At 44.2% G+C, this 12,662-nt stretch overlaps 1 protein-coding gene across 1 annotated transcript in view; it reads left to right on the top strand.

Annotated features, from left to right (window-relative positions):
• LOC141174347 (cadherin-1-like) overlaps positions 1-12,662 on the top strand; it is a 33,840-nt gene that overhangs the window by 17,663 nt on the left and 3,515 nt on the right. Inside the window, exons 8-9 of the mRNA XM_073659224.1 lie at positions 10,262-10,437; positions 11,662-11,769. Of these exons, the coding sequence (XP_073515325.1) occupies positions 10,262-10,437; positions 11,662-11,769 (284 nt within the window). The remainder of the gene's footprint in view (positions 1-10,261; positions 10,438-11,661; positions 11,770-12,662) is intronic.

The raw sequence follows: 12,662 nt of genomic DNA, 5'->3' as shown, positions 1-12,662 counted from the left end.
CCTCAAAGCGGTAGTTAACCCCGAGTCTCTACACCCCTCCGACCAGGCGGAGGACCTCCAGTTGTCTCCTGAACCCTTCGGGGTGCTACCTGATAGCGAATGGACAGAGACTCTCCTATACTCGGTACCTGATACCTCGCCCGCTTCTTCCAGTGAGTCCGACCTAGTGTACTCCGAAGCAGAGGTTATCCCCGAGTCTCTACACCCCTCCGACCAGGCGGAGGACCTCCAGTTGTCTCCTGAACCCTTTGGGGTGCTACCTGATAGCGAATGGACAGAGACTCTCCTATACTCGGTACCTGATACCTCGCCCGCTTCTTCCAGTGAGTCCGACCTAGTGTACTCCGAAGCAGAGGTTACCCCCGAGTGTTTGCACTCTTCCGACCCGGCGGAGGACCCCCAGTTGTTTCCTGAATCCTCCGGGGTACCACCTGATAACAAAGAGACAGTGACTTTTCTACTCCTTGTACCTGATACCTCGCCCATTTCATCCTGTGAGCTTGACAAGATGTACCCCGAAGCAGAGGTTACCCCCGAGTCTCTGCACCCCTCCAACCCGACGGAGGGCTTCCAGTTGTCTCCTGAACCCTCTGGGGTGCTACCTGATAAAAAGTGGAGAGAGACTTCCTTGTGTGCTGTTCCTGGTACTCCACCCGTTTCGTCTGTTGCTGAGGATGGCTGGATAGGAGGTAGCATCCTAGCTACCCAGAGGAGACCAGTTTTTCTGGTGGACAATGGAAGTGATCTCCTTGAAGTGAAGGATTGGCCCTCGAATTCCCTGCGGAACATTCTGGCAGGCCTGAAGAAGAGGGGGCGTAAGGGGTGGGGTACTGTAACATACCTGGCGGTGTCCTTGCATAGTGGTCCATCTCCCACTGTGCAAGAGCGCGCACTTGATCTCCAATCCAGAATGTCTCTCTGGCTTCCCTCCATGCTGTCTGTTTGATTCTGTTTCTGCTGATTAAGGGCGGTGCCCGATCACTTCCTGTTTCTTGTACCTGCTGCGGGCACACCCCTTGTGCGTCCTCAGCCTATTGCTGTCTGTCACCTGGTATTTAAACCAGCTGCTCCAATTAACCCATGCCTGAGCATTGTGTTTCATTCAGTGTGCTCTCTCACTCTGAATGTGCCAGGTCCCCTTCTGTTTGCTTGCCTGCCCTTCCTGGAGGCTGTATTTCCAGGCCTGTCTGAACACGCTCCTTGCCTGTTCGTTCCGCCTTCTAGGGGCCACATACCTAGACCCGCTCGTGTATCTTGTCTGTCCTGTCTGAACACGCTCCTAGCCTGTTCCTCCCGCCTTCTAGGGGCTGCATACCTAGACCCGCTCCTGTATCTTGCTACTGTGTCTGTTCTTGTCTGTATACTCTTCTAGCCTGTTTCCTGTGTCTGTACCTTTCCTTTTTCTGCAGAGTCTGAACTCGTACCTTACTCCTGCTCGTTGTCACTGTACTTCCGTTTGTGAGTTTGTGGTCCACTCGCTACTTCACTGTAAGTACCCTGTGGGTATCTGGTTCTGCCTTTCCCTTCCTGCCTGTTCCGTGTGTACAGAGCCCTGTCCCCCCTGCTCTGCCTTGCTCACCGCTCCGGCGGTTCTAGTCTGCTCTGCCTTGCTCACCGCTCCGGCGGTTCTAGCCTGCTCTGCCTTGCTCACCGCTCTGGCGGTTCTAGCCTGCTCTGACCCTTTGCTCACCGCTCCGGCGGTTCTGGCTTGCTCTGACCCTTTGCTCACTGCTCCGGCAGTCTTGCTCTGCTCTGACCCTTTGCTCACTGCTCCGGCAGTCTTGCTCCACTCTGACCCTTTGCTCACTGCTCCGGCAGTCTTGCTCCGCTCTGACCATTTGCTCACTGCTCCGGCAGTCTCGCTCCGCTCTGACCCTTTGCTCACTGCTCCGGCAGTCTCGCTCCGCTCTGACCATTTGCTCACTGCTCTGGCAGTCTCGCTCCACTCTGACCCTTTGCTCACTGCTCCGGCAGTCTTGCTCCGCTCTGACCCTTTGCTCACTGCTCCGGCAGTCTTGCTCCGCTCTGACCCTTTGCTCACTGCTCCGGCAGTCTTGCTCCGCTCTGACCCTTTGCTCACTGCTCCGGCAGTCTTGCTCCGCTCTGACCCTTTGCTCACTGCTCCGGCAGTCTCGCTCCGCTCTGACCCTTTGCTCACTGCTCCGGCAGTCTCGCTCCGCTCTGACCCTTTGCTCACTGCTCCGGCAGTCTCGCTCCGCTCTGACCCTTTGCTCACTGCTCCGGCAGTCTCGCTCCGCTCTGACCCTTTGCTCACTGCTCCGGCAGTCTCGCTCTGCTCTGACCCTTTGCTCACCGCTCCGGCAGTCTTGCTCTGCTCTGACTACTCTTGCTCACCGCTTCAGGCAGCCTCGTCCTGCTCTACTCTTGCTCACCGCTCCAGGCGGTCTCGTCCTGCTTTACTCTCGCTCACCGCTCCAGGCGGCCTCGTCCTGCTCTACTCTCGCTCACCGCTCCAGGAGGCCGCGTCCTGCTCTACTCTCGCTCACCGCTCCAGGCGGCCTCGTCCTGCTCTACTCTCGCTCACCGCTCTAGGCGGTCTCGTCTTGCCCTGCTCTCGCTCACCACTCTGGGCGGCCTTACTCTGCTGTGTTTGTCCGCCACATCTGTGGTTCTGTTCCTGAGTCCCAGTGTGTACTGGGTCCTATCCCGCCTGTGTTCCTACCTGCTAGTGCCTCCCTGTCTGTACTCTAGCCGTGCTTACCTGTACCCCCCTGCCTGCATACCCGCCTGCCTGCATACCAGTCATGCCTGCCTATACCCACCAGTCTGTGTGCCAGCCTAACCTGTCTGTTCCTGTATTCCCCTGTGTGGGTCAACAGCCGTGTCCGGGGTCTGTCCTGGAGTAGCACCTGGTCCCTCTGCTCGGTTCCTCCTTGGTGCACTGGCGTCGTATGCCGTCGTGCGACCCTGGTCGGATCGGGTGAATACCTAGTTACGCCCCTCCAGGCATTCACTCTCCAGCACAGTCCAGTGGAATCACACGCACACGCCGCTCAGCCCGGGCGTGTGCATTACACATAGTCATGGTTACTTATGGTTAGCAACAGAAAAAACTGTCGGCACGTCCAGAACAAGAAATAGGTGTGAACAGGTGCTTACTAGGAGCCGCTACCTCCATATACAAATAACAAACAAAGTAGCACTCTGTAACGCTAAGTATGCGAACATGAAATATGAATAGCATTACTGCTGTAGAAAATAGAAATAAATGAGAAATCTTAGCGCATAAATTGGCCAATTCATGTGTACCTGGTAGCAACGTTAAGGCGTCTCTCAAAACACGAGGTTAGCAATATCACTTGTTATCAATTTTGCACATTTTATTCTCCTCACATATCAATTCATCGCTGTATCCTTTTAATTCTTTATTTAACATTGATATCTTACATTCATATATTTTCACAGTCAATTTGAACACATCACACACTCCTATATGCACTAGCACTTTGTTTCTTGCACATGGCACTCTTTGCCAGGATAAAATAATCAAACATCTTGCCATTCTATCCTTCATTAAGATGGCTGCGGGGAAAGCAGCGCGCATGCACCTGGCTCGCATCTGCAGTGGACTGGCTTGGCGGCATGTCATGAATGGCATCAAGCCCTTCAGTGACGTACGTGTGCTTGGTCCTCCGCTCCGGATGTGATTGCCATGCACATGCATGAATCGCGGCGCCCGGTCCTATGGCGCTTCCTCTTTGGTAATTATAGGCAGCTGCCATTCTACAACCCCTGGCAAAAATTATGGAATCCCCGGGCTCGGAGGATGTTCATTCAGTTGTTTAATGTCGATGAAAAAAAAGCAGATCACAGACATGGCACAAAACTAAAGTCATTTCAAATGGCAACTTTAGGGCTTTAACCGGTTCCCGACCGCCCACTGTAGATAAACGTCGGCGCTTGCCGGGCTCTGTGCAGTGCCGACGTTTAAAAACGGTGGGTGGTCTCGCAGTGCTCAGGACCCCCAGGGTCCTGGAAGCGCTGCGATTCCGATGCAGAGCGTTAGCTCTGACAGGGTACATCATCGGGACCTGATTAGATCAGGTCCCAGTGATGTTAACCCTTTGCTGTCTTCTATATGCTGTGATCTATAGTGATCACGGCATATAGGAGACAGCAGGAACAGAGGGGGTCGTCATACTTACCTCCGAAGACCTCCGTTTCCTTCCAGGACCTGGGGTTGCTATGGCAGCTGGAGGTCACATGACCGCCTCCAGCTCTGCCATATATGGTGTCCTTCCTGTCTGACTTCAGCCTGTATGTAGCTGATGCCAGACAGGAAACTGACTGAAACAGTCAGTGAAGATCTCATATAATGTAATATATGTGTATTACATTACATGAGATCAGTGATCAGAAAAATAAAAATTAATGTCCCATACAGGGACTAAGTAAAAATGTAAAAAAAAGTAAAAAAAAAGTTTTTAAACTATTAAAAAAAAAAATCACAAAATAAATAAAAATAAATAAATAAAATATTAAACCAATAAATCCGTAAATTATTACAAAACCAAAAAAAGTACACATATTTGGTATCGCCGCGTCCGAAACAACCCGAGCTATAAAACTGTCACACTAATTAACTCCTTCTGTGCACACCGTAATAAAAATAAATAAAAAACGAAGAAAAAAAATATGCTTTTTCATCATATCGCCAAACAAAAAGTGGAAAAAAATGCAATCAAAAAGCAGAATAGAAATAAAAATGGTACCACTGAAAACGTCATCTTGTTCTGCAAAAAAAAGCCGCCATACAGCTCCATCAGCCAAAAAATAAAAAAGTTATAGCGCTCAGAATAAAGCAATGCAAAAAAAATTTTTTTTTTTCTATAAAATTGTTTTATTGTGTAAAAGCGCCAAAACATGAAAAAAATACAGTAAGTGTAGTATCGCTGTAAACGTACTGACCCGAAGAATAACGCTGCCTGATCACTTTTACCACACGCAGAACGGCATAAAAAAAACCTCAAAAAACAATTCCTGAAGTGTTTGTTTTTGTTAACTTTACCTCCCAAAAAACGGAATAGAAAGCGATCAAAAAATGTCACGTGCCCAAAAATGGTTCCAATAAAAATTTCAACTCGTCCCGCAAAAAACAAGCCATCACATGACTCTATCGGCCGAAATATGGAAAAATTATAGCTCTCAAAATATGGTGATGCAAAAACTAGATTTTGCAAAAAAAAGCGTATTTTAGTGTGTGACAGCTGTCAGTCATAAAAACCCGATATAAATCTGGTATCTCTGTAATCGCACCGACCCGAAGAATAAAGTAATCTAATCAGTTATATCACACTAGGAACGGCATAAAAAATAAATAAAACAAATATTCTTCACCTGCTACTGATTTGTTTATTATGTCCCCAAAGATCCCAGTAAGGCTCTGCTCACATTTATCCTGTGTTCTGCGCTGAGCACTTACACCAGAGTTTCCGTGTAAATCTCTGAAATACGTGATTCAGCCAGAACCCATGACGGTAGATTCCCTGTAATGAGGCAGATATAGGCCACTGTGGACGCCGTCTAGCCTGGGATCCCACGGTGTCATTTGTTTTAGGCGTGCATAAAAGTGCGGTTGGCCACAGTTTTGTGCACTTCTGAAAAAAAGGACACCGCTAAACAGAGGCCAGACGGAGTCCAGAGTAACTCTGCTGCCTCATTACAGTGAATGGATCCTGCAGGGGTTTCATCTGAATTACATCACTTGGAAAATTAGATGGAAACCCCGATGTAAGTGCTCAGCCTAGAGCGCCGGATAAATGTTACGTAAAATGTTCCCAATAAAAGCTTCAACTCAGTCCTCAAAAAAAGCTAGTCCCCACTCAGGTCCATCATCTGTTAAAAATATAAGGGACTTCCAAGTTACTGGTAGCAGAAAGGCTCTGGAAAAGCAAAATGGTCCTTGCCCCCCAAAAGAAATTCAGAAAATTTTGTGCTCCCAAATCCAAATGCCTATTCTACAATAATTTGTTCTCCAATTGTCAAATAGCGCTCCTTCCCCCTCAAATCTCACCGTATGGCTAAGTGGTACGATACAGCCACATATGGGGTATTGACACTTTTAGAAGAAATTGTGTGACACATTTCGGCACCATTTTTACCCATTGCTCTGTGTGAAAATGTAAAATCTGAGGGTAAAACATTTTTTTGTGGTAAAAATATAATTATGCTTTTTTCACTGCCCAATGGTATAAATTTAAAAATTAAAAAATGCTCACTACTTCCCTAGATGAATTCCTTGAGAGGTGTAGTTTACAAAATGGGGTCACTTGTGGGGGTTTCTGCTGTTTTGGCATGTCAGCGACTCTTCAAATGTGACATGGCGTCTGTGCCTATCCCAGCCAACATAGCGCTTCTTTCTCTTCCGAACCCTGCCGTACACCAAAGCAGTGATTTTCACCCACATATGGGGTATCGGCGTGTTCAGGAGAAATTGCACAACAAATTTCATGGTGCAATTTTTCATGTTACCCTTATGATAATACAAAATTAGGGAATGAAAAACATTTTTTGAGGGAAAAATGTGAAAATTTTATTTTTACGGCTCAATATTATAAACTTCTGTGAAGTAGCTGGGGGTGCAAGGTGCACACCACACATCTAGATAAGTTCCCTAAGGGGTCTAGTTTCCAAAATGGTGGCACTTGTGGGGGGTTTCCACTGTTTAGGCACATTAGGGGCTCCCCAAATGTGACACGGCGTCCGCTAATTATTCAAACAAATTTTACATTCAAAAAGTCAAATGGCGCTCCTTCCCTTTCAAACCCTGCCATGCGCCCAAACAGTAATTTGCCTCCACATATGGGGTATCGGCGTGTTCAGGAGAAATTGCACAACAAATTTCATGGTGCAATTTTTCCTGTTACCCTTATGATAATACAAAATTAGGGAATGAAAAACATTTTTTGAGGGAAAAATGTGAAAATTTTATTTTTACGGCTCAATATTATAAACTTCTGTGAAGCAGCTGGGGGTGCAAGGTGCTCACCACACATCTAGATAAGTTCCCTAAGGGGTCTAGTTTCCAAAATGGTGGCACTTGTGGGGGGGTTTCCGCTGTTTAGGCACATTAGGGGCTCCCCAAATGTGACATGGCGTCCGCTAATTATTCAAACAAATTTTACATTCAAAAAGTCAAATGGCGCTCCTTCCCTTTCAAACCCTGACATGTGCCCAAACAGTAATTTGCCTCCACATATGGGGTATCGGCGTGTTCAGGAGAAATTGCACAACAAATTTCATGGTGCAATTTATCCTGTTACCCTTATGATAATACAAAATTAGGGAATGAAAAACATTTTTTGAGGGAAAAATGTGAAAATTTTATTTTTACGGCTCAATATTATAAACTTCTGTGAAGCAGCTGGGGGTGCAAGGTGCTCACCACACATCTAGATAAGTTCCCTAAGGGGTCTAGTTTCCAAAATGGTGGCACTTGTGGGGGGTTTCCACTGTTTAGGCACATCAGGAGCTCTCCAAACGCAACATGGCGTCCGCTAATTATTCAGACAAATTTTACATTCAAAAAGTCTAATGGCGCTCCTTCCCTTCCGAACCCTGCCGTGCGCCCAAACAGTGGTTTTCCCTCACATATGGGGTATCAGCACGCTCAAGAGAAATTGCACAAAAAAATTTGGGGTCCATTTTTTCATGTTACCCCTGTGAAAATAAAAAAATTGGGTCTAAAGTAACATTTTTGTGAAAAAAGTTAAATGTTAATTTTTTTCTTCCACATTCCAAAAATTCCTGTGAATCACCTGAAGGGTTAATAAAGTTCTTGAATGTGGTTTTGAGCACCTTGAGGGGTGCAGTTTTTAGAATGGTGTCACTTTTGGGTATTTTCTGTCATAAAGACCCCTCAAAGTGACTTCAAATGTGATGTGGTCCCTAAAAAAATGGTTTTGTAAATTTTGTTGGAAAAATGAGAAATCGCTGGTCAACTTTTAACCCTTATAGCTCCCTAACAAAAAAAATTTGGGTTCCAAAATTGTGCTGATGTAAAGTAGACATGTGGGAAATGTTATTTATTAACTATTTTGTGTGACATCTCTCTCTGATTTAAGGGCATGAAAATTCAAAGTTTGAAAATTGCAAAATTTTCAAAATTTTCGCCAAATTTCCGATTTTTTCACAAATAAACGCAAGTGATATCGAAGAAATTTTACCACTATCATGAAGTACAATATGTCACGAAAAAACAATGTCTGAATCAGGGGAATACGTTGAAGCGTTCCAGGGTAATTACTTCATAAACTGGCAGTGGTCAGAATTGAAAAAATTGGCCCGGTCACGAAGGCAAAAACAGGCTCTGGTGCGAAGTGGTTAAGAAACACTAAAAGAAATCAAGATTAAAAATGTGGTACTCAGTAAGGATATTTTTTTTCAGACCAAGCAGAGGGAAAAAAAATATGGAATCACTCAATTCTGAGGAAAAAATTATGGAATCACCCTGTAAATGTTCATTTCCAAAACTAACACATGCATCAAATTAGAGCTGCTCATTTAGTCTACATCTAAAAAGGAGTGATCACACCTTGGAGAGCTGTTGCACCAAGTGGACTGGCATGAATCATGGCTCCAACACGAGAGATGTCAATTGAAACAAAGGGGTTGTATATATATGATGTTTTCCCCTCTCCACCACACTCCCTGATGAAGCGATAGCGAAACGGCGTTGAAGTGGGGTGAGGTGGTTGTAGTATGTCCTCATTACATTGTTAATGCTATTTATTGTTGCATCTTCCATTATTATTTTCTGACTTGCTAAAATGAGTCCTTAGCCTTGTAAATTAATTGCACTTTATGTTATGTTTTTTGGCAGTCTTTGCATCAGTCATGTATATTTGTATGACCAATTATATACTACTGTATGTTGCAGCTAACTAGTGATATGCACATTAGCAATCATTGAATATGTTGTCACTGTACAAGTATTATAACTGTATGAAATTTGTGATGGGAATGTGCATAACTAATTATCGATGCATTTATCTTATTCAGGTGATATATTTTAATCGGAAAGGCTTGATTTATTATAATATTTTTTGGACATACCCCTCCCCCTCCCGAGCTGTTTTTTTATATACTATTTTTAATATGTCCTTGTTTTTATGTCATTTATATTCCAAATAAAGTGATTATTATGTATATTTGACATTATTGTCTCTGTCCCTTTCAGTGAGTACCTCCTTTTGGGTTTCTCTGCTTTGTAATCTTTGCCTGGGAGACACCTTGCTGATGCAGTATAACTACCTTGTTGTACTCAGTCTTGACATGACATGACATGAGCTGTGGCATGAAACTTTCTTACTCACCTTTGTAGCAGACTTTGGTTGTTTCTCACCCAGGTCCACTTTTAGGAATTGCTTATAAACGGTACGTCTCATCCATGAGGCTGCTCAATACACATGATGCATCCTTACATATCTATTTAGCTCATAGATTGAATAATGCTGTAACAAACTGTCAGCTGTGAGAGCTTGTAATCATATCAATGTAAAAAAATACTATTCATTTACTGACAGCTGTCACGGGTGTGTCAGAAGTGACAGACAGTCGCCCTGCAGTTGGTTGCAGGAGATCTCTTGGTTTGGCATTACAGACACCTTCTTAGAGGCTGTCTCTCTAGGACCCAGCGGCTACCTTCCTCCTGCTAATTAACACCCTGACCTTGGTGTATAAATAGCTGCTGTCTGCTAGAGGGAGGTGCCAACGATATTCACATTACCCCTTGTGAAGGCACGGAGCAATGCATTACTTCTATGAGGACAGGTGTACTGTTCACCTCTCTGAAGTCGACTAAAAGCTAAGCTATCTTCCCTTGTTTGTTCCCCCTTGTTGTCTTTGGTTGTCAGTGGGGATCGACTAGCACTTACCCCCTCCCTTCCCTAGCCAGGGCCAAACTCCAGGGAAAGACAGGGCGAGGTTCGTGTGCGGCAATTGGTGAAGAACCAATATAGGGGCGTTAGTGGAGACAGGGTGATATTAGATCAGCCTAGGAGGTCTCCACTCCCCCTTTCCCTAGAGTCTGGGCTTCTTTTCCCCCTTCCCTTTGTGTTGCACTAAGTCTTTCCCACACCTTGCGTGACAACAGCAAGCAGGGTAAAAAACTGATTCAAAAAGTATAAATAAAAAAGTTTAAAAGTTTTTCATTACATAATGATTGTGCAGTGTTATATAGAAAACCCCTGTAGACCAGAAGGTGCATGCTGGACGGACTCTGATTGTGTCTCTGGTAAAGGTACTCCTGTGGTGAAGGTATTGGCGACTGATGCTGATGATGATACTGAGTCCTCGAATGGGATAATACGATATTCAATAACTGCTCAGACACCCGACGTGCCCAACAATAATATGTTTCGTATTGATCCTGAAACCGGGCTGATCAGCGTGGACAAGCTCGGATTAAGCTACGAGGTTTGTGCTTTATCTTCCTAAATGTATTTTGTGCATTGATTTTATCATAAACTTGACAAGACAAAGTTAAGCTGAACTTCAGTGTCTCCTGTACTCAGAAATCAGCACAGAGGAGCTCAGAAGAAGAAAGATAAAAAAAAAGTCCCAAACTCTCCATCAGAACAAGCTCACTGACAGATTCCCAGTTAACTCATTTTTGTAGCCAGAAAAGTGCCAGGAAACAGAATGCCAAATGATGCAAACATTTTTAATGAAATCCTATTGCAAAATTTATTTTTAGCCCAAAATACAGAGGCTTAATGATCGCAGTCACAGAGGGTGCGATTGCGACCTGGCCTGTCAAAAAAAAAAAGAAAAAAAGAGCAGATTTAGTTGTTTCCTGTGGCTTTCACCCCCCATAAATAATAAAGCTGAGTATAAATATTTTGTCAGCTATAAGGTTTCACATGCACCTGATGAAGGCTCTAGGAGCAGAAACGCGGTGTGTGAATAGTTTGACCAATTTTAATGTATAGCAGCGATCCTCTCATGATCGCATATTTTTAATAAATCCAGATTTTTTAATCTCTTGTGGTCATTCCAATATCCGGACCATGTAAAATACTAGAAGTCCCATTACCCACTAAAGAACTCATTATTCCATGGGAGCGTCTCCTGGATCAAATTCCTCGATTTTTCTTGCAAAGCATCCATATGACATACTGTACATTACATACTGTAATTCTGTCATTTAAAGCTAGTTTACAAACTAATAAAGCAATCGTATATACAGATATGGATCGATTAAATAGTATAGATGTCCTGTAGCTATTTAATGTCACAAGCCCCCTACATATAATAAAGTAGCTCCCTTTAGTGTCTTTCATATGGCACTAAAGGATGTTTAGCCTTATTTAACCTATTAAATAATAAGTTAAAAAATGGCGTGGGGTCCCCCTTATTTTTAATAACCAGCTAAGGGAAAGCAGACAGCTGTGAGCTGGTGTTATTATTCTGAGAAGGGGAATAACAATGCAAGTTTTGTGCAACTAAAATAGTCAGGATACAGCAAGGTGCAGACAAGTCACACAATATTTGATCTGCATGGAGAGGTGGACTAGAAGGTGGGCATGGACCCCAGAGGTCATCCTCTCTATGGGCTCAGTCGTGGCATCAATGGTATGGGTGGTATTTTTGTACCGATGTTCTCAGTCATGATGAATGATCTACATTTTTTTTTTCCAGAAAAACAAAAACTACGTTCTAACAGTCAGCGCTGCAGATCAGGAAGGGCACGGATTAACTACTACTTGTAAAGTTGCCATCTCTGTGCTTCCGGCTGGAGGAAATCAGGTAAGTCATACGGGTTACACCTGACATTGACTCCACGGCTTGTTACTTTAATTGCATCCACATAATACAGGATATAAAAATATTCACGATCTGTAGCAAAATGATCTGGAGGTTTATACGTTAATTACATCCGGCTAATGTTCGGAGTATTATTTCGTCCAAAATTCCCCTGAAGTCTGAAATTTGTCCTAGAGGGCGATAGGAAATATATTGAGGCTTCATGGACAACTTTGTGACTAACGACGCCCATACACATTAAATAAAAGTTGAATTATTTTCAACCATAACAAACGATTGTCATCTGTTTCGGTGAAACTAACGACCGACAAATGTTTCTTATTGGTCCAAATACAGATTGAACACATTGGATTTTTTTGGACAATGATGAAGGGGGTTTCTGGTTTCTAGGAGCAGTTGTTTTGTAACAAACTGTGCTTTATGCAATGAATAAGAACATCAGTCAGAAACCCATCTGCGGTTATTAATATTTGTGGACTTTAAATAAAGAAGAATTTTTTATTGGACCCTTTGCTGGATTTACACGTTTTCTTCAAACGAGACTTTACTCACCCTCCCCAGGTCCTTGTTGCTGCTCCCAATGCCTGGTATTGTCTGCAGTGCTGATGTCGCGTTGACAGCGCTTCAGGCAATCACCTCTGAGCGGCTTGTAGACACTCAGGCAAAGCCAACAATAACAGAAACTCGGAGCAGAGGCAGAGACTCAGGGCTGGACCTAAGGAGGGTGAGTAAAGCACTTTTTATTATTAATTCAAACAAACTGCATCTGAAGAGTAGAAGTTTTCCAAAATTGGAGAACCCCTTTTAAGCGCTGTCTGCATCAATGGCCGAAAATACATCCTACAAGGTCGTTGCGATCTAAGACGTTATTTTTA

Source organism: Phyllobates terribilis, unplaced genomic scaffold (assembly GCF_046119375.1).
Source record: "Phyllobates terribilis strain yellow unplaced genomic scaffold, ASM4611937v1 Scaffold_13__5_contigs__length_258822181, whole genome shotgun sequence".
Classification (NCBI taxonomy): Eukaryota; Metazoa; Chordata; class Amphibia; order Anura; family Dendrobatidae; genus Phyllobates; species Phyllobates terribilis.
The sequence above is the reverse complement of the archived record's forward strand: the minus strand, read 5'-3'. Positions and strand labels throughout refer to the sequence as shown.